Raw genomic sequence first — 21607 nt, 5'->3', positions numbered from 1 at the left:
GAGCAGCCTCCTGGCTTTGGTTCTTCAGATGGGAAAGTCTACAGGTTGAAGAAGGCCTTGTATGGCCTCAAGCAGGCTCCGCGTGCATGGAACGAGAAGATTGATTCGTTCCTCCAGTCTGAGTTGGGATATCGGCGGTCCAAGGCCGATCCGCAGTTGTATGTACACACTTCCGCGGATGGTTGTGTGCTGTTTGTCTTATATGTTGATGATTTGATTGTCACAGGTGATGCTGCACAGCAGGTCCAGGAGACGAAGTCAGCTTTACATTGGACGTTCGAGATGATGGATTTGGGTCTACTCCATTTCTTTTTGGGCCATGAGATTTATCAGTCTCAGAGGGGGATCTTTATCTCTCAACAGAGATATGTACAGGAGCTCTTGGTGTCTTTTGAGATGGAGGATTGTCGGGCCCTCTCTACTCCTATGGATCCGAACTGGAAGGCCACTTCCCATTCAGCTTCTCCTTTGGCGGATGCGTCCCGCTATCGACAGTTGATTGGGTCCTTGATTTGGCTTCTCAACACCAGGGTTGATCTATGTTTTGCTGTTGGGCTCTTGGCAGGGTTCATGAGTGAACCTAAGACGGTGCATTGGCAGGTTGCTCAGAGGATACTTCGGTATCTGAGGGGGACGTCTGATTTAGGGATTCATTACCCCGTAGGGACAGATGGGTCAGATCTTGTACTTGCAGGTTGGAGCGACTCGGATTGGGCCGGTGACGCTGACCACAGGCGGTCTACTACAGGTTACTGCTTTACTTTGGGTGCAGGTGTTATTTCATGGAGTAGCAAGAAGCAGCCCACGGTAGCCCTTTCGTCTACTGAGGCGGAGTATCGGGCCGCGTCTTCCACCACATGCGAGGTTGTGTGGCTTCGGAGATTATTGGAGGAGCTTGGGTGTCCCCAGACTCGTCCTATATTGTTGCGATGTGACAATGAGAGTTGCATTGCCTTGGCAAGGAACCCTGTTTTTCATGCCCGGACGAAGCACATTGAGATCTAGTACCACTTCATCCGAGAAAAGCTTCTGGATGAGACCATCACTGTGGAGTATTGCAAGACGGAGGACAATCTTGCGGATTTGTTTACGAAGGCACTTCCTCAGGCTCTACTTCGGAGACATTCCAGATCTCTCAAGCTTCTGCCCTGCCCAGGCTCTGAGAGGGGGTGTTCGAGATCATAGCCAGGCAGGCAGGCAGTCTGCACAGCAGTCTGCACAGTCGGACTGTGCAGTCGGACTGCCACATGGCAGTCGGACTGCCTGCAGCCCAGTCGGCCTGTCCTGGTTGCGCCCTATTTTCTGGCGCCCTCTTTTTGCCCCAGTTGTCGGCTATTTATACCCGACGTTCCCAGCAGTCTACACACTTCTCTGACGCAGATTACAGACCGGTGATGCGCAGATTCTGTCTCTGTTCACAGATTTCAGACAGCAGATAGTGCAGACTGCAGCGGACTTCGAGGTGGACAGCAGGTTGCATCGTCGAGGTGGAGACACGCAGTCCAGCGCACTGCGCCCGTGTATATATCTGCATATCTTTGTATTCAGCATTCTTTATACAGCAGATCTTCATCGTCCACTGTCTCTTTCTCTCTCTTCTCTCTCTGCGTTCTCTCTCTCTCAGTCCTACGCTTCCGCACCGCTGCACTCTGACACTTTCGTGCGAGAAGGCAAGCTGAACCAACCGGCTTGTCTAAGTACAAAGCAAGCAAGAAAGACCCTTGCGGCAAGGAAGCCAAGGAAAACAACCCAAGTTTTTGACTTGGTGATGAGGGCAAAGCGTCTTGGCAAACGAATCAAGAGACTCGAGTCCCCAAAGCCCATGGTAATGGCACGAAGAAAGGGAGGACCGGCGCAAGAAGCAACTCAATGGACCGCCTCCCTTAAGGTGTGGCACAACATGGCAACAACCGTGCCACCATGTCTTGATCCCAATAGTGTGACAACTTGGGATCGCGCCTACAAAGCTTGGTATGCAAAGCCATAAATGGTAAGCCAACCTCAAGTTAGGACTACGAATCCTCCACTCCTCAAATGTAATTGAGTTGAGGGTGGATTGGAATGCAAAAACAATAAAAGAAACTAAATCTAGATGGGTAGACCTTGGCTGGCTTGATAGGATAAGTTGTGTTAAGACCCCCAAGTCGTAGTGCGGCAAACATTGACCAACTTGATAGAAAAGGCAGTGTTAAGACCCCCAAGTCGTAGTGCGGCAAACACTGACCACAGCTTGATAGAAAAGGCTGCGTTAAGACCCCCTAATGAGTCAATCCTAGACCGGCAAACATTGACCAGCTTGATAATATAAGTTGTGTTAAGACCCTTGAATGAGTCAAGAAACCACCCTTAGATTGCTGAGGACAACAATTCATTAAGCGGGGGTGAATGTAAGGGTATGGACTTTGTGGCTATACCATGGCGTTGGAGCTAGAAACACCTAGATAGGGAGTAGTAGTGACTCTGAGCTGAGCTTGGTTTCTACTCTACGTGTGATTCCCTATACTCAATGGTGAACCCTCACACGTGCGACGCCATGAGGGTGTAGTCCTGAGATGTGCATCAATGTTGTATCTTTCGATATCACGAATACAAAGATTCCTTATTGATATATCTTGTGTGCCATTCCGCTATGCTTTTTTGTGCCTCATGGTAGGCTATGACTTGAAGTCCCGTGAAGGTCCGAAAACACCCCACCACAAAAAAAAAAAAAGAAAGAAAAAAAAGAGAAGAGGAACCACAAAAAAAACCTCCTCTTCCTTGTATGTCTTCTTTTATCTTCAAGATTGAGCTTAGTTACAATCTTGAAGAAAGTAAGCTTGCTCTCATAGAGCATGTGAAGATGTTAAAATGCAAAATGGTGACATACATAAATTTATTGTGCAACAAACCAATTCACTCCCATAATTCATGCAAAGATGTGCAAATGCGCATGCTGACATGCAATTTTCTAATGCTAAGAACCAACTGTTTCCAAATTGGAGAGTAGGAGAGAGGAAGGATCAACCTTTCTTTATAGTTGTAGAGGTGTGCATCAACATGGGTTCCTTCAGGATCCCAAAGAGGATGGAGAGATGTGGAAATGTTATGAACATGGTGCTGAGGATTGATTTCCCTGCCTATGCCTGCTGTCACCAGGCTTTTAAAATGACTTGCACTGGTTACAACTCTTCCTAGGACTAGAAACCCGCCTCTGGATATTTAATGTTACTGATAGCCTTGCTAGACCTGGATCATAATAACAGTAATAATCTAAAGTTTTGTTACATGCAATGAAACTTGTCGCATAAACTACCATTGAAGAGGGTTGTGGGGGATGCTATAGTGGAAATTTCTCTATTCAAACCTCTTTTCAATGTGAGAATTTATGCTATTGATCTTGGTGTCTTGTATCATAGTTTCCTGTTAAGGTCTTGGTAAGGAACATCTTTTTTTAGATTTTTGTTTGGATTGATGTGAGAAGCTGACTGATGTTGGCCATAAGCTTCCAAAGTTATAATATTTGCTTGGTGTTTTCTTTCACTAGGGTAGTGATGCACCTTTCCTTGCCTTGTTGATTTTGCAGTGATTTAAAAATTTTTGAATACATGTCTGCATAAGGTATTATCGATTAGATTGAAGTAGATATTCTTTGTTCTATGATATGTTTTCATTCAAACAGGATTCCCTTTCTATACGTTTTAACAGTGAAGTAATGTGATCCAAGCATATTGCAGGCCTAGAGAAAGTTGTGGAGCAATTAGATGAAAATATACCTACAAATTTGTGGGATTTCGAGGGCATTCACTATTTTGATGATGGGCCTTTGACTATTCAATACCTTTTAGTTCTGGATGCATTGAATTTTTGTTTTTGGCCAGGTTTGCTCTCACACTATTCAAATTACTGTTGTCTAGGTCACAACTCTGTGTCTGTTGATTGTAAACCTTGTGAAGTCAAATTTGTCTTGATCTTAGTGTGTATGATGAAGGTGTGGCTAGCAATGCCCTTTGAGCCAAGCTCTTAACTGCAAATGATCATTAGGAAAGATTGGGTGAAGTTTGCAGAAGTGCAACATGCCTACAGTATTGGCAATATGGTCTGCTTTAGGAACAAGTAGTAATGGGGTGATGCCTTTTGCAATTTCTAGGGAACATAGATGTGGATGTTGTGGCAGAGTGAAACCTTTTGCCACTTTCAAGGGATCCACCATGTATGCATGTATGTTTGAACATATGTGTTAGAAGATGAAGATGCTTATGGACCATTAATCTCTTACTGCCAAATCTATTTTAGAAAACCCAATAAAATACGAAGTGGTTAAGTAAGGTGTTTTATACCAGTAGGAGTTGCTCTAAGGGGCTTAGGCCATCCATTATTTTCAGCTCTATGATTAGTCTAGCAACAACTAATCAATTAATCCTTTGTTTTTGGTTTATCAAAAGTTACGTAACTCATGTTGTTGTATACTTAAAGCTAAGGAGATTACAACTGAAAAGCAAAAGGCTACATTATATAAACCTGATGATTGTATATGTAGTGACATGATGGTCCAAGGAGGATGAGGATTATCCAGCCTGTGTGCAAAAGAGTTTTTCCTCAAAGAGTTGCATGAGTGTAAGGTGGTAGTTGTTTCACACATGAGCAAGCTGCAGTTTCATAAATGCTATTGTTGATTGCATCCCATGGCGTTGACAACTAGATCAAAAGCCAATGTTGGTCAACTTGCCAGTGGGTGCACAGGGGCAGATGCATGCTCTCAATGTAGTCATCATTACCCACCTTGCAGCAATCAGCGTCTCTACATCCATCTACCTGCAGCCCAGCCAATCTAGCCATGTGCGAATGCTCTACATGACATTGTTATGAATGCTGGTGACACATCCTTGCTGCTGTCATGCAATCGTATGCTGAAATGCAGAAAAGCAGCGTTTGTTGCCTGCTCTATCCTGAAATGCCATCTGCTGCTGCTGTGACATGACCATAACTGACTGATCAAGCCAGCCATGCTACTGCCAGCTGTCAAAATGCAGCCTTTGTTCCATGGTGACTACACTTGCTGCCCATACTGCGGTTCGAGTGTGCCATGCAGAATTCTACGCTATCAACGATGAAGATGTCTCCAATACCTCCAAGCAAAGAAATGTTGATGAGGTTGGAGCAGCTGCTGCTCTTGAAGGCTCTGAATCCTTCTTGGAAGTTCCCTTCTTGTACTCCTTGTCCTTTTCCAGGCAATTATCTGTGCAATGGTTTGTCTTGCCATACTTGTGGGAGATGAAGTCCTTGGTTTTGTCACCCCTCTTATTCTCCTTACCCTTCTTTGTGTTTGAGTTTTTGGCATGTCAAAGTGAACGAATTCTCCTTTTGTGGAGAGTAAAGCTTGAAATAATCCTTGTGATCAAACATCATGGGCACCATTCTTTCCATCTGATGGTATCAACTTGACAGAAGTGATTAAAGAACAATGTTACCTACTATGCCGGGCTGGTAGCTGTGCAAAGTAATGTGACAACCATATCTTTGGAAGAGATCACCCTCCCCACATTGAGGATCTCTTCTTGCAGCTGCTGCAGCGAATTGATGTGATCTTTGATGGATGTGGATCACTTGGGATCCATGGTCCACATATGTACCTCCATATACACTTGCTTCATGGGCATCATTTGGTTGTAAAGCTGCACTAGGCAGCCATATCTAGTGCACACCTGCCATGTGCTTCACATGCACAATGATTGCAGGTGTGTGAGAGAGGAAGACGAAAGAGTGGATGCATTCGAATCTCTGTATACATCCACTTCACGAGCATGATTTGGTTGTAAAGCTGTTGTGAAGAAATGCTCTAAATGCAGAAAACACTAAACCAATCGTAGGACAAAGCACAAATTGAAAAAACACAGAACACAGCTAGGGTTAGGGTAAGTCAAAGACAGTGAACACAATGAATAATGAAGTGAATAACTATTGAATATACAATGCTCATGCAGCAAATACACTATGCAATGAATATTGAACCTCAAACTCTCATTTCTCTAGGATCAAGGCAGAGGTTATGAGCTAGGGAGTGTGTCGTATTCCAAATGGGCTCCCAAAATGCAGCAAGGGAGCCTTTGTGTGTCCAACAACAACAAACACAACTAGAGAGGTTGGATCTGATATAGACAGGCGGTGAGGAGGGAGATGGAGATAAAAAACACAAGTATTTGAGTGGAGAGAAAAATTGGGCGATAGTTGGAAGCAATAAATGATTGTGTAGGAAGTGTAGACGACAGGTGGAGAAGAGAGGAACTAAGCAAACAAAGATTTTGGATGATGGCACCAATGTCAGATTGATGGGAACAACTCTTGATGATGACATCAACAACAAATGTAAGGTGCAGATTACGAGTGACAGCTTCAGGGTACTAGGCGATAGCTCCAAGATGCAAGTGATAGTTTCAAGGTATTAGGCGATAGCTTCTAGTTGTAGGCGATAACTCTAGGATATAAGCGATAACTCAGGGTGGATTTGGAGATTGGAATTGGGCGTTAGATGGTAGTAGTTGGCAATAGAAAGCTCTGATTGCAATGCCCTTTGGGAATGGAGCATGGGTAGTAGAGATATGGTTCTTGAAATCGGCACAAACAAGATTGGGGAAGAGTGGTGGGTTGCATGTCTATTTGTAGAAAGTTTGGGGCACCCAAATTAGGGTTTTGGATGTGGGACATAGTAACTCTCTAGGATCGTGTTTATTTTTAAAGTAGTAAGGTTTCTTCATTAGTTATGCGTCTTTTGGGGTGGTTTAAGTCAGGCTAATGCAGTTTTAGCTCAATACCTCCTCTTAGGTCCAAAATCGAGTCACGAGAAAGAAGTCCTTTTGTTTAATGCCTTTTTACCCAAGGTGTTCCATTGCAAAGTAGGTAGGGCATCAGAAAAGGGTGTACGTTAGATGCCTAGTGACCTACTAAGACTATAGAGGCGATGGTCATCTTACCAAGGAAGCCTAAGTGATCACCCCAGAGAGGTTAGGGTATCGGACCAAAGGTGTTGGTTGGTTGCCTAGGGGCCTATCAAGCTCTGCAAAGACAGATGGAATTAACAATGGACTTTTTTTTGATGTAAAAAAAGGGCATTGTTTTAGTTTGACACAAGTTTCAGCATTAAATGAGAGTTTCAAATCAATGTTTGTCGCATTGAGTTAATGTGTCCCAAAGTACGGAAAATAAGGAAGGGTAGTCTCACGACCTTCATAATATAGGCAAAACAATCCCACATACCATTAGGAGAAGTATCTAGGGATTACCTAAGGGAGTATTATGCGTGTGCCAATCATATGGAGAATATGTAGAGACAAACAATATGTTGCGTGAGCAAGCAAGACAAGTAAAGCTAGCATGCAAACATATAGGGTAAAACTATCTTGGGAGACTGCTGTGTGCAATGCTAGGAGTATGGTGGATCTAGAGAAAACCACTCCAAGGGTGATTGAAAAGGGATAAATGTGCACAGATGCATGTTTGTATAAACAAAATGCCAATGCATAGGGTAATGCAAAGGAATATGCAAGATTGCATGCTAGTATAGAATGCAATGTAGTGGTGCCACTTGGACAATGCCTTCGCAAGGGAATTGTTCACTTGTTTAAGTGTTCTTTTATAACAATGTCATCTTGATAGTGTAGATGAATGTACAAATGTCCATAATATCCTTTTACAATCATGTCATCTTGATACTGTAGATAAAGGTACAAATGTTTATTTTATAATGTACAATACAAAATGTTTGAAACAAAATCTAGAAGCATCATCACTATCACTATCAAGAGAAGAAGCCGTCCCTTCTCAAAGTGCAAGGAAAAATTATAGACCGCCCCCTCTCACCATTGGATGGTGGAAGGAGAAGTAAGCATCCCCTTTGTCCCTAAAATGTCGATGTTGATGGGGAAAAAGGAGTAGCATCCAAAGAAGAAAAGTGAGATACATGTTTAGTTGAAAACCTATGAAATGAATGGCCTCTAAAGAGGCAGTGATAAATCTTGGGAAATAAATGTTAGCAGATTAGTGAGTTCATGGTTGAGTCTGTGCATGTGGTACAGTAGGCTGGGCACTAGAGATATTTTAGGCATTTTATTTGTCAGTATTTATTGTGATTTGGTATTATTTGTAGCTAGTCGGCCAACATTTAATGCTGGCCGACCAGTCATATTTTATGGCATTTATTTGGCCTATATATTCTTAGGCTCCCTTCTTCACATTCATTCATCACCTGACAGTTCTTGGCGAGAGGGAGCATGTGCAAGTGTCCCCATAGCCGGTGGCTCACATTGCTTCTGTATTGTCTCATGTCTTGGTATATGGATTCCATTTCTCGAGCATACCTCTGAGTTCTCATTTGTATTCTGTTCTCTCTTTCTTTTCTTTTGTCTTGTGTTCAATAGTTTATTTCAGTATATGTTTATGCTTCTATTGTTGCACCACTTTTGATATGGTATCAAATTTCAGGATCAGTGCTTTTGCTGTGTTTTCTTGCTGATTTTAGGACTTTTTACCATTGTTGATCGGATGATTGTTGCTCCAACCAGACAACCTGTTTTACTTGTTTTTGTTGACATCAGCATCCTATAGCTTGCGTGTCCATTTTAGCTTGCGGATGCCTCTGCATGTCCTCTTAACTGGGTGCTTGCATTATTATGCCGTTTTTGTTGTTTTTGGAAGTTTTTGACAGATTGTTTGATTTTTTGCAACAATTTTTGTCTTATTTTGGTTAGATTTTGGGTTATATTGTATGTGAACTCTTGCTTTTTGCAGTCTGTGCTCATGTTTTGGCTGTGTTTCCTCTCTAAATAGCTTTTTTTCTCTACTTCTCTTCTAAATTCTCTATAGATGGCTCCTCCCTGCACATCCATTGATGACAAGCTCCATAGATCTGATTATCACACGTGGAGTGCGGTAATGAAGGCCTGGTTCATCTAGAAGTGATTATGGTACGTGGTTTGCAGAGCTATTGCACGTTCTCAATGGCTTTTTCTTGTTCTAGTTGATTTTGATAAAGACAACCATGATGAAGTTGTGCTTACATGGGATTCGGATGATGCCCGTGCTTACTCGACCCTACTTCGGTGTATTTTCAAAGAAGTCCTACCGGCAATCACCTCTTGCAGCAGGACAACTTCAGATGTATGGTCGAAGTTGCAGTTGATGTACGATGCTCTTTCCACCATGAGGGTTGTTACTCTTTATGTCTAGTTTCAACAATTGAAGTTTGAAACCAAAGATACGATTCAATCATTCCTACTTCGAGTTACCTAGATCCAGTACTAGCTTTGGACTATGTAGTCTACCCTATCAGAGGCACATCTTGTTGGTACGGTACTCTACAAGCTTTCTTTGAAGTTTGGAGTGGCGAATGCTTTAGGGCGCAGATCTCTACGACTCCTATCAGTTTTCTTTATATGTCCTCGATGTTGCTTGAGCATGAGGCGTCTTTGTGACTACGAGGGTGGCTTCCGTCACGTTATGGAGGTTTTGGTGAGGCTCTTGCAGCTTAAGAGAGGGATTCGAAGACGAAGAAGTCAAACGCCCAGTGTCACCATTGTGGCAAGAAGGGCCATTTACGAAAGGATTGCAAAGAGTTAGCGGCTTCCAAGAAGAAAAAGGAGCAGAAGACAAAGCAGTATGTGGACTTCTCCGATGAGTCCTCATTTGTCTTAGAATTCGACTCAGATCCTTTGGCCAAGGTGAAGTCCAAGGTGCGGAAGGGATCGGATTGTGGGAAGGACTTGGTGGCCCCTTCCTCAGTTGCTTTCTAGTGGTGGTGATGAGGTTATTTCTCATGACTTTCCCATGCCAAAGAGAGAGTGTGAGAGGGTGGTGAGATGGGGCTGCTGTTCCTTATCTATATTTCTATACAGATACACAGGATCTAGAGAGGAATATCCTTGATGCATTGACCAAAGTCTGGCAAGTTCAAATCTTGGAGCTGGGATTGACATCAAGGTTCATGATGGGCTGATTATTTGATAGAGAGCGGGTGGCTTTCGTATGGAGCTCAAATGAGGGGACACTTTTGGCGGTTTGGCCAAAGGAGGGGAGTGATGTGGAGACAGAAGAACATGAATGTTTCCATAAGGCGTTGATGGGGGAGGTGAAGGCACTGGGACATGTAAGCCTGTTCAAATGTTGGCTGTGAATGGAAGAACGACTAGTCGGACTACTAGGTAAGGCCATGGAGGCAAATTGTGGTATCAACTATTGGGGGACACTTGGACATGTTTGGGATGTACTCCCAAGGCGATACCCAAAAAGTGGGTGGGGGGGAGGCTGAGCCTCCATTATAGGGATGTTTCTCGTATAGGGGGAAGGTGATCCCCTAATGGTTGTGCCTAAGTGTATGGAAGCCCCCAAGGTGCTGTGTGGTAAAACATGTGATGCACTTAATGGAGGTTGAAAGGAAGGTGTTGCAGAATGTGAGGTTGGGATGGGTGGGAGTCCAAAAGGATTTATGATGGGTGTGGAAATGAGGTATAAGGTGGGTTTCTTTTGTCCATTAAATGCATGAAATTGAAAAGATGATTGTGATGAGGATGTGGATGCATCTACTTCAGTTTGAACATGAGAAACAAAATCATTTGAAGGAAAAGGAGGTGAAGGTATACTAACAGCTTTTGCTTTTAATTGAATACGTTTTTTTTGAGTTAAAAAAGAAATAGCTGTCTTCTTCCTTGTTCATGAACCAAAAATTATCATAGATAGTCTCTTCATCAAGAGGATCTCTCGACACTCGAGAAAAAGAGAAATTGGCATGAATAAATGTGTTCACACTTGACATTGGAGTAAAGATGAATGATGGAAGTGGTGTAAAGTTCGTGCCAATTTTCATTTGTGGATGGTCAATCTTTGGTGGAGATTTCGTCTTTCTTGCATGGTCATAAGTTCTATGCATCGAATCTAAAGGAGAAAACTCAATCTTACCTTCAATTTGCTATTGAGCCCTATGCATAAGGATAAGATTGTACTCTATAGCTGAAATTTGGTATGATCGGTGGAGTCTGTTAGCCTGCTCTTATTTAGTCTCAGTCTGTCATCTCCTGGTTGTGAGCTCCTGTCAGAGTCTGACAGGAGACAGAGGAGCTCTGTCAGTGTGTTTTCAGGCTGCTTTAGTCAGCATGCAGCCTTGGGCATTTTACAGCCCAGATCTGGGCTGTTTTTGGGGTGACTGCCCATTATTTTGGGCAGTCGGACCAGTTCTGGTCAGTCAGACCAGAACTGGCCAGTCGGACCAGATCTGGCCATAGTCGGCCAGATCTGGCCAGGTCGGCCAGTTTAGCTGGTCGGCCAGTTTTCTGGCTGGGGGCTATTTATAGCTGCCCCCCCAGTCAGTCCAGCATTCATGCTCTGCAGGTTCAGCACTGCTCCCTCCGTCTCCGTCTCCGGCATTGGTGCTGCCTCTGCTTCCAGTCTGTCCTGGTTCCCTCACTGACGCTCCGGGCTGCGTGCAGGGACTGTTCTGCCCATTCCAGTGTATTCAGCATTCATCTCAGTCAGTGCAGATTTTCTTCCTTCATTCTCTGCTTCCTCTCTCCTCTCCTCTGTGTTCGTGTTCTTCTTTTGCTGCGCACTCTCACATGGTATCATCGCCTGATTGAGAGCACGGAGGACGAGAGAAACACCTTACTGCTGCTGCCCACAGTTCCACAACAGCCAGGCGATTCCTTCAGGTGGCTGCCAACAGGTCCATCCCAGCCAGGCGATTGCATCAGAAGGCTGTACAGCCTGCGTTTGCTGTACACAGGGGCTGCCACGTCATCCAGTGACGCAGCAACCCTGCGTTTGCTGCCAGGCGACCTCTTCTGCTGCAGGGTGACCCTCCTCCAGCTTGCGTTTTGCTGTTTTGCAGGTCGCTTCTACCCCGGCTGCTTCTATCCTGCAGGCGACCTCTGTCTGGGCAAGTTCCCGGTGCTGGTGGTCTCGATTCTGGTGTTCTGCATCAGATCTATTTGCGTTTTGCAGATCCAGGTGCTTGTAGGCACTCTCTGCCTGCATCTTGGTGGTTGGTGACCACACTGTTGGTCCTATTTTCGACAGCGGCACAACTTTCTTGGTATTTTGCAGATTGGAAGATGTCTTACCAGTTTTCAGGCTTTGAAGACTCAGAGGATGAGCTTCTTTCTCATCATTCCTCTGAGCGGAGGCGGGACTATCGTGAAGTTCGACATCGGGATGACCCTCCTCGCACTCGTCCTTCTTCAGTCCATGCATCTCAGAGGGTTCCATCTACTGCGAAGGTTTCTTCAGTGAAGACTGCATCAACTGTGCGGATGCCTTCCTTGATTCCTTCTATCCAGGTGCCGATTCTCCCTTCCTTTCCGAAGGAAGACAAGTTGGATGGTTCCAACTATTCCCTATGGTTCTGCAAGGTGGCTTGCATTCTTGATACCTTTGATCTATGGGATCTTGTTTCTTCGCCCATCGATCGACCCCCTGTGGATTCGTCCGATGGCACCTCTATGGACCGAGCAGCCTTATGGGATAGGCTCAACTCTTGAGCCCGTTCCTTTCTTTTTATGAGTCTCCATGATTCTGTTCTTGTACATGTTCACAGGTTAAAGACCGCGGCGGAAGTATGGACAAAGCTTGCGTCTTTGTATTAGCACAAGACATTTGTCCACAAGATTTCCCTGGAGAAGAAGTTGCGGATGCTCAGTCTTGATGGTTCTTCTTCCATGAAGGAGCACATCACGAAGATGGAGGATATGCGAGGCGAGCTAGCCTCTCTTGGTCGTCTGATATCGTCTGAGAATATGGCGACGATTCTGTTGACTCAGCTGCCATCACCCCGATATGATGTCTTCTACACCAGCCTCATCACTACGAGAACCCGTGAGACTCTCCTATGGGAGGAGCTTTCCCCGCTTGTCTTGAAGCATGACGAGCGACTCAAAGAGGTGGGAGCCAGTGGCTCCACCAAGGCATTTACGGCTGCCACAGGTGGTGGCAAGAAGAAGAAACAAAAGAAGGAGAAGTCCAAGGACAAGAAGGAGGAAGATAAGAAGGATGCAAAGGAGAAGAAGCCCAAGTGTCCCCATTGTGGGAAGGGCACTCATCCCGAGGAGAAGTGTTGGCAGAAGTATCCCCATTTGAAGCCTAAGGAGAAGGACTCGAAGGCGGCCCCAGCCACAACAGAATCTGCGTTTGTGCATCTCTTTGTTGAGGAAGACACTGCCCTAGCTTCTACCACACAGGAGAAGCCTTGGCTCGTCGACAGTGGAGCATCTTCACATATGACCTTCCGTCAGGATTGGCTTCAGGATCTTCGTTCCAGAGGGGGTACAGTCACCATTGGTGACAATTCTACAGTTCCTGTTCATGGAGTGGGGACTTTACCTATGTTTTCAGACCGGCGGTCTTCCTCCGCCAAAGTTCTCTATGTGCCTGATTTGGGTTTTAACCTATTATCTGTGCATGGTCTTACTCAGTAAGGTACCCGAGTCATTTTTACTCAGGATGCAGTCACAGTGGAGGATGCTTCTACAGGTGATGCTCTTTGGACAGGTACACAGGAGGGTGGGCTTTATACGCTCACAGCCTTGGCTGCGCAGACTTCCCATGAGCTTGGGCTGCTCTGGCATGCTCGGTATGGTCATTTGAACCTTGATTCTCTTCGCCGGGCTTCTAGGAGGAAGATGGTGGAGGGACTTCCTGATTTCCCTCCTCTTCACACTTTGTGCCCTAGCTGCTTGAGGGGCAAGCAGCACAGGCAGCCTCACCCGCAGGTTGCTTCTAGGAGGGCTACTACACCGCTTGAGTTGGTTCATACCGACCTTTGCAGACCTATGGGCACGGCCTCCCTTGGGAAGGCCAAGTATTTGATGCTGATTGTGGACGACTTTAGTCGTTATGTGTGGCCTTATTTCTTGGAGTACAAGAGCGAGGCGTACTCCCGTTTCTGTGAGTGGCAGGTGTTTGTGGAGACCCAAACAACTTCCAAAGTCCGTGGTGTTCGAGCTGATCACGGTGGAGAGTTCACTTCTCACCTTTTCTCTCAGTTTTGCAGGGATCATGGTATTCGGGTGTAGTATTCCCATCCGAACACACCATCCGAGAATGGTGTGGTGGAGCGTGCGAATCGGACCATGATTGAGATGGCCCGATCTATGCTGGAGCATAGGAGTCTTCCTCATTTCCTTTGGGGTGAGGCGGTGGCTACAGCGGTGCATATACGCAACCCCTCTCCGACTTCGGCGTTACAGGACATGACTCCATATGAGGCTTTCTTTGGACAGAAGCCTTCCGTGTCCCATTTTCGCATCTTTGGGTGCGATGCTTTTGTCCATGTGGACAAGAAGAAGAGGAAGACGAAGTTCGACTCTAAGTCGAGAAAGCTTATCTTCGTTGGTTATAGTACGACCACGAAGGGATATCGGCTCTACAACCCGACGACGCGACAGGTTGAGGTGAGCAGGGATGTGATCTTTGATGAGGCTTCGGCCTCTGAGGATCCGATTGATGGTTCTATTTCCGATGTTTCTTCATCATCGACGGACCCCCCCCCCCCCCCCCCCCCCCCACCCCCCCCACCTTCACTTCCTTCCAGGATCACCCTTAGCACCCCCCCTATTCCTCCTCCTCCTTCGGCTTTCCTTTTCCCTTTGGTGGATGTGCCTTCGTCTTCTACGAGCTCTTCTACTGCCTCTTTGGGATCTTCACGGGATATACAGCCTTCTTCAGATGCGGAGGATTTACCTTCACTCGGTGAGGGGGAGTCCCTCTCCGATTTGGGTGCTTTACAGGTTCCGGAGACCCCCCGGTCTCCCTCATAGAAGGAGTCTCTCAGGATTCCTTTATGGTATCGCCGGCTCATGCAGGATTCAGGTGTTACTCACTTTCCTGCTTCTTCTACAGGTCCTCGTCGATCAGCCCGTTTACAGGCCCAGCGGGACAGTTCACTATGTGTGAACTATGCTCTTATGTCACAGATTCTTCAGGATTCCGAGCCTTCCACTGTGGAGGAGGCTCTTGCACAGGATATTTGGAGACAGGCTATGCAGGCCGAGCTCGACTCCATCGAGCGAAACCATACGTGGGAGCTTGTACCGCGTCCCGCGAAACGGAAGGTGATTGGTGTGAAATGGGTCTTTAAGACCAAATATCTTGCAGATGGCTCCTTGGACAAGCATAAAGCTAGGCTTGTTGCCAAGGGTTTTGCCCAGCGTGCAGGGTTGGATTACTTTGAGACTTTTGCTCCTACAGCCAGGATGTCCACCATCCGAGTGCTTTTGGCTCTTGCTGCTCACCATCGTTGGCCTGTCTATCAGATGGACGTCAAGTCTGCTTTTCTGAATGGCGTTCTTGAGGAGGAGATTTATGTTTCACAGCCTCCTGGTTTTCTTGTGCAGGGGAAGGAGGATCATGTCTACAGGCTGCGGAAGGCTCTTTATGGCCTAAAGCAGGCTCCTCGTGCTTGGTATCAGCGGATTGACCGCTTCTTTCTACAGAGTGGCTTTGCGCTCTCCGCTTATGATCCCAACCTCTACTTACGGGTTGTGGATTCTCTTTCGGTGTTCCTCATCTTGTATGTGGATGATCTTATTATTACAGGGAGCGACACTCAGCAGGTGGAGCATACACGGTCCATTCTACAGCAGGAGTTTGACATGACGGATCTAGGGATCCTTTACTTCTTTCTAGGTCTGGAGATCTATCAGATGGCACAGGGCATTTTTATCTCGCAGCACAGGTACATCTCCGAGCTTCTTTCGGAGTTTGATATGGCTGAGTGTCGGCCTATCTCATGCCCCATGGACCCTGAGTCCAAGCTTTTGACAGCTGGAGTTCCTCTTACCGATCCCACCCGTTACAGGTGCCTTGTCGGCTCTCTTATCTGGCTACTTCACACTCGGCCGGATATCTCCTTTGTGGTGGCTTTATTGTCTTCCTTTATGCAGACTCCTACCCAGGATCATTGGCAGGCGGCCTTGCGGGTTCTTCGCTATTTGCAGGGGACTCGATCCTTTGGGATCATGTATGGAGATGGGATTACCCTTTCTGGATGGAGTGATTCTGATTGGGCAGGTGATGTGGATTCGCGACGATCCACTACAGGTTATGCTTTCACCCTTGGATCTGGTGCTGTCTCTTGGAGCAGCAAGAAGCAGCCTACTGTGGCACTTTCTTCTACAGAGGCTGAGTATCGGGCCCTATGTTCGACCGCTATGGAGGCAGTTTGGCTCCGTCGCTCCGTCGCTTACTCGCGGAGATTGGCTTTTCCCAGACCGGACCTACGGAGCTGCGCGTGGATAACCAGAGTGCTCTTGCTCTGGCCAAGAACCCGGTGTTTCATGCTCGTACGAAGCACATTGAGGTTTAGTATCACTATGTTCGAGAGCGGATCGTGGATTCGGAGCTGGTGGTGGTCTATTGTCCTACGGCGGCCAATGCAGCTGATCTCTTTACGAAGCCTTTGCCTCAGGCTTCTTTGCTTCATCACATGCGGTTCTTGGGTCTTCAGACTCTCCTAGGAGTTGAGAGGGGGTGTTAGCCTGCTCTTATTTAGTCTCAGTCTGTCATCTCCTGGTTGTGAGCTCCTGTCAGAGTCTGACAGGAGACAGAGGAGCTCTGTCAGTGTGTTTTCAGGCTGCTTTAGTCAGCATGCAGCCTTGGGCATTTTACAGCCCAGATCTGGGCTGTTTTTGGGGTGACTGCCCATTATTTTGGGCAGTCGGACCAGTTCTGGTCAGTCGGACCAGAACTGGCCAGTCGGACCAGATCTGGCCATAGTCGGCCAGATCTGGCTAGGTCGGCCAGTTTAGCTGGTCGGCCAGTTTTCTGGCTGGGGGCTATTTATAGCTGCCCCCCCAGTCAGTCCAGCATTCATGCTCTGCAGGTTCAGCACTGCTCCCTCCGTCTCCGTCTCCGGCATTGGTGCTGCCTCTGCTTCCAGTCTGTCCTGGTTCCCTCACTGACGCTCCGGGCTGCATGCAGGGACTGTTCTGTCCATTCCAGTGTATTCAGCATTCATCTCAGTCAGTGCAGATTTTCTTCCTTCATTCTCTGCTTCCTCTCTCCTCTCCTCTGTGTTCGTGTTCTTCTTTCGCTGCGCACTCTCACAGAGTCCATGGTATTTTGAAGTCTCTACAGCTATGCTAGATCTATCAAAGGCAAGTTGGAATGCCCATGACTGATTGTTCCTAGACATGTTTGGTTGTGGAGACTGAAGTTGTGTAGAGGTCATCTGACTCTTTTGCTGTTCTTGCTTTTGCGGATGAGCTTTTTGATCAAAGTCTAAGGTATCTCAAAGAGAACTTGGCTCTAATACCATGCTCTAAATGTAAAAAACACAAAACCAATCGCACGACAAAGCACAAATTGATAAACACAGAACATAATTAGGGTTAGGGTAACTCAAAGACTAAACACAATGAATTATGAAGTGAATGGCTATTGAAGATACAATGCTCATGCAACAAACACACTACATAGTGAATATTGAACCTTGAACTCTTGTAGCGTTGGGTCAAGATAGAGGTTATGAGCTGGAGAGTGTGTCGTATTTCAAATGGATCTCAAAACATAGCAAGGTAGCCTTTGTGTGTTGAACAACAACAAATGCAATCAAAGGGGTTGGACTTGATGTAGACAGGTAGTGAGGAGAGAGAGAGAGAGAGAGAGAGAGAGAGAGAGAGAGAGAGACAAAAGATGCAAGTACTTGAGCAGAGGGAAAAACTAGGTGACAATTAGAAACAGTAGATGACTTTGCCAAGTGTAGGCGATAATTGGAGGAGAGAGAAACTCAGTAAGTGCAGATTTTGGATGATGGTGACATTCTCTAGATGATGACGTTAGTAGCCAACATAAGGTGTAGATTGCAGACAACCACTCCAGGGTGCTAGGTGATAGCTCCTAGATGTAGGCGACAACTCCAGGATGTCGGCGACAGCGCATAGGTGGAGTCAGAGATTGGAATTAGGTGCCAAATAGTAGTAGATAGCAATGGGAGGCTCTGATCACAAAGTTCTCCACGAACGGGGTGTGGGTAGCAGAGATATAGCTCTTGAAACCTACAAAAACGAGATTGAGGGAGAGTGATGGGTTGCATGTCTGTTTATAGAAAGTTTGAGGCACCCAAATTAGGGTCTTATGTGTGGGTTAGAGTAACTCTCTGGGATTGTGTTTCTTTTTAGAATAGTAAGGTTTCTTCATTAATTTCTCTCTATCCAACTTCGTCTCTATTCTCTTAGCAAACTCATAGCTTCCCTTCAGAGATCTCAACAAAATCTAGTCCCAAAAGGGTGCAGTTGAAGAATTTTTGTTGCTAATTCCAGTAGAAATTAGTGTTTACTGGCCACCTTGGGAAGAGTGCTCAGAATTAGGGCCTAGTACTAGAAATTCAGCAGCTGAAATTTGGCGAGTTTAGAGAATCTCACGAGGCCAGCTAGCTAACATTGAGTTTGGGTAATATGGATGTATTGAAGATTTAGGAGACGAGGTTGTATCTCAATGGATTTTAAGCTTTAATAATACAAGCTAAATAAATATTGCAAGGGCCACCAATTTTAGGCTTGTCCAATGTCCAAGATTGATTGGTAAAGCGAGTATTTTTAGGTTTGTGTATCTTATGCTGCTTGTCATTAGTGTTAAATTAGGTCACTACAACCCTTTAGTGAAGGAGGGCTGGCTTCATGCTGTGTAAAGAAGCTAAAGTGATATACAATGCAATGTCCATATGGGGATACAATAAAAACACGATGGAGGGAGCATGTGGAACAATACATGACTAGTTGATGTATGACACTTGCTAGGTATTGTTTACGTCATTGGAAGATCTTTCTCATCCCTCTTTGGTATAGCCTCGATGTCTAGTATCCTTGCACTCAAGGTTGGCGAGTTGCTTTGACCTCGACAACTCTTTGGATTTTCTCTCCTCTTTGTGTTGGTATTGTGTGGTGGCCATTTGGAAGAAGTTGGTGAGTTCTCTCTTTTCCCCCTCTAGAGAGAGCGTCTATAGTAGTGATGCGGGGAGTCTTTGAATCTCGATTGTAAATTGGTTCAATTAGCATTGGTTTAGGGCCCTCATAACTAGTTTGAACGAGGCATCCCCTCTAAATAGTGTGGGGTATACGATTCGGATTGTATTGTAGGCCATGCATGTATAGATGTAGTGTTTCTTGTGTTGAGCTAAAAATGCATTAGCTTCATTTAAATTGTCCCAAAACATGCTTAATTAAGGAAGAAACCTTGTTTTTTTAAAAAGAAACGCGTTCTTAGAGAGTGTTTGTATCTCAGAAGTACAAATCCACTTGGAAGGGCCTTAACTTTCTATAAATAGGTATGTTGCTCTCCATTCAGTCTTAATCTCGTTTTTGCAGATTTTAGCTATTTCAACGTGTTGCCCACCCCTTGGACGCGAAGGACATCACAATCCAAGCTGGCCATTGCTTTCTACAATAGTTTGGCGCTTGTTTCTAGCCTACTACACATTGTTCAGAGCTGATTTCAGCATGTTGACTACTGATGTTGGTTTTTCTTGCGTTTTTAGTTTTTCTCTCTTTTGCAGCTTGCGTTTTTAGTCTCTCTCTTCTCACCTGCGTTTTTAGTATTTCTCTCTCCTCACTTGCGTTTTTATTCTTTCTCTCTCTTGCACTGGCGTCTACATAAGATCTAGCCTTCCTTTGCTGTCTTTGTTGGAGTTCGACATTCGGAGGTTGCCTTGTTGCGATTCGGGATTTGTTCAAAGTATGACACTCTCTCTAGCTCGTTACCCTTGCCTTGATCCTTGAGATGTAGGAGTTTGAGGTATAGTATTCATTCACTACGTAGTGTGTTTGCTGCATAAGCATTGTATATTCAATAGTCATATCACTTCATTCATTCTCTGTGTTCATTGTCTTAGAGTTATCCTAACCCTAACTGTGTTCTATCAGTCTGTGCTTTGTCGTACTGTGTTATTTGTGTTTTTGTGTTAGGGTATTTCTTCACATCTTGCTCTCCACCTCTTGGTATAGTCTTTGAGATTTACTCATCTTTGGGAATGTGGGCTACTCTCCCAATCGTCATCTCAAGCTAGTGAGAGGAGACTCTAAGCTAGCCATTGGCTATACGCATCTTGTGTGGCATATATATGTCAAGTTTTGGGGAAAGGGGTTGTTGGGGTGAAATCCATGTGTGTTGTATATGTAGTTGGTATAGATCTTGTCACATGACTAGGTTCCTATCCATGTGAGAGGTGTGTATGGAGGGAGAATCAAGATCATACTAGAAAGGAGGGAGGTGATCCATGTGAATTCCATATCTAGTGAGCCATTGCTTGACGTGTGCATACCATGAGGTCTTGTGCCCTTTCTAAGCTAGTTGCTTAGAGGCCTTGAAGGCTCTCCTAGGGAGTCTGTCAAGGTGCATGTGGCATATTGTGTACAAAGCTGATGGGATTTGGTAGTGGGCATGTATCATCATGGGGAGTGTTGTGAACTTTGTTTTGATAATCTCATCTGTTACTGATAGTTGCACACACACACACACACACACACACACACACACACACACACAGAGTGTGTGTGATATTAACATCTACAAAAAGCCTAATCAGCCTATGAGACCAAAATGTTACATCTAAAAGTTGAGGATCCCAAGTCCCAAAATAGCTGTCATCTAATGCTATGACTAACTAAATGGAGAATAAACAATACCTAATTGATGAATAGTAAATTTTGGGGGAGAGAGAGAGAGAGAGCATTAACATCTCTAAAAGGCTAATGTAGCCTATGAGACTACACCAAAAGATACAAGGAATTGTATATCTCATCTTAAAAGGAAAAAGATATAAGATGTGCCTATGAGATTAGATGTTAGGTCTTTGTAAAAATATATATGGGGTGTAGATGTAAGTGACACTACTAAAAAAGAGGAGGGGGAAAAAAAAGATAGAAACGTTTTTTTCCTTAGTAAAGTATCTCTCTCAACTGGAAATATAGTTTTGTGTGATTGAGGGGCTTCGACATCTTCCTTCTATGGTGCCCAATGATAGCTTTGATATGTCTATGATAAGGGTGTTTGGGCCCCCTCTTGGGTGGATGTGGGTGTTTCACTTGATTAGGTGCCATTGCTCTATCCAAGGAAATATCCCTTGAAGATGAAGCTCATCTATGACATATTCTTTTTATCAACAGTTGTGGCTGATCTGATGCTTGATTGTGTGGCAGTGACAAAGTTGGTGACAACCCTTTGTGTAATTGTGCTTGGGTATGGGGGGCTTCTATTCTGTAGAATAGCGGCTCCATGCCTTTGAAGCTCCAAAAGAAAAAATCCCAAACATCTTTGATCCTCAAATTGCATCACTTGTTGCAGAGAGCCAAAAACCTCCTGAAAGAGACAATGGTATCTACCTCGAATATTATGTCTTAGGCACTCTCATTATAGGCTTGGTCACTTTATTATTTGTGGCCCTAATTTGCCTATTTATAGACAACAGGCCCTCTCACTCACATTATCCATCATTGATCCTTTGTTATTAGCTAGAATTGCTCATTCTCTCATCCCCTTGCTATTGTTTGGTTGCCATACTGACTTGTAGAGCTGCGTGTTGGGGCTGATGGTTGCATCCTTGTATCCTTCAGCCACTGTTGTTAGATTGTTCCTTTTCTCACTTGCATCCTCTTTCAAT

At 45.1% G+C, this 21607-nt stretch overlaps 1 protein-coding gene across 3 annotated transcripts in view; it reads left to right on the top strand.

The window, feature by feature from the left end:
• LOC148016431 (uncharacterized) overlaps positions 1-21607 on the top strand; it is a 61757-nt gene that overhangs the window by 18682 nt on the left and 21468 nt on the right. For 2 of the 3 annotated variants that reach the window (XM_087664043.1, XM_087664042.1), the window contains exon 3: positions 3714-3857. The exons of the other annotated variant lie outside the window; for it this stretch is intronic. In XM_087664043.1, coding sequence (XP_087520169.1) covers positions 3714-3857 — 144 coding nt within the window. The remainder of the gene's footprint in view (positions 1-3713; positions 3858-21607) is intronic. 3 annotated transcript variants of the gene reach the window in all.

This window comes from Lygodium microphyllum, chromosome 23, assembly GCF_053477565.2.
Source record: "Lygodium microphyllum isolate KBCC chromosome 23, Lygodium_microphyllum_v1.1.10, whole genome shotgun sequence".
NCBI lineage: Eukaryota > Viridiplantae > Streptophyta > Polypodiopsida > Schizaeales > Lygodiaceae > Lygodium > Lygodium microphyllum.
The sequence above is the reverse complement of the archived record's forward strand: the minus strand, read 5'-3'. Positions and strand labels throughout refer to the sequence as shown.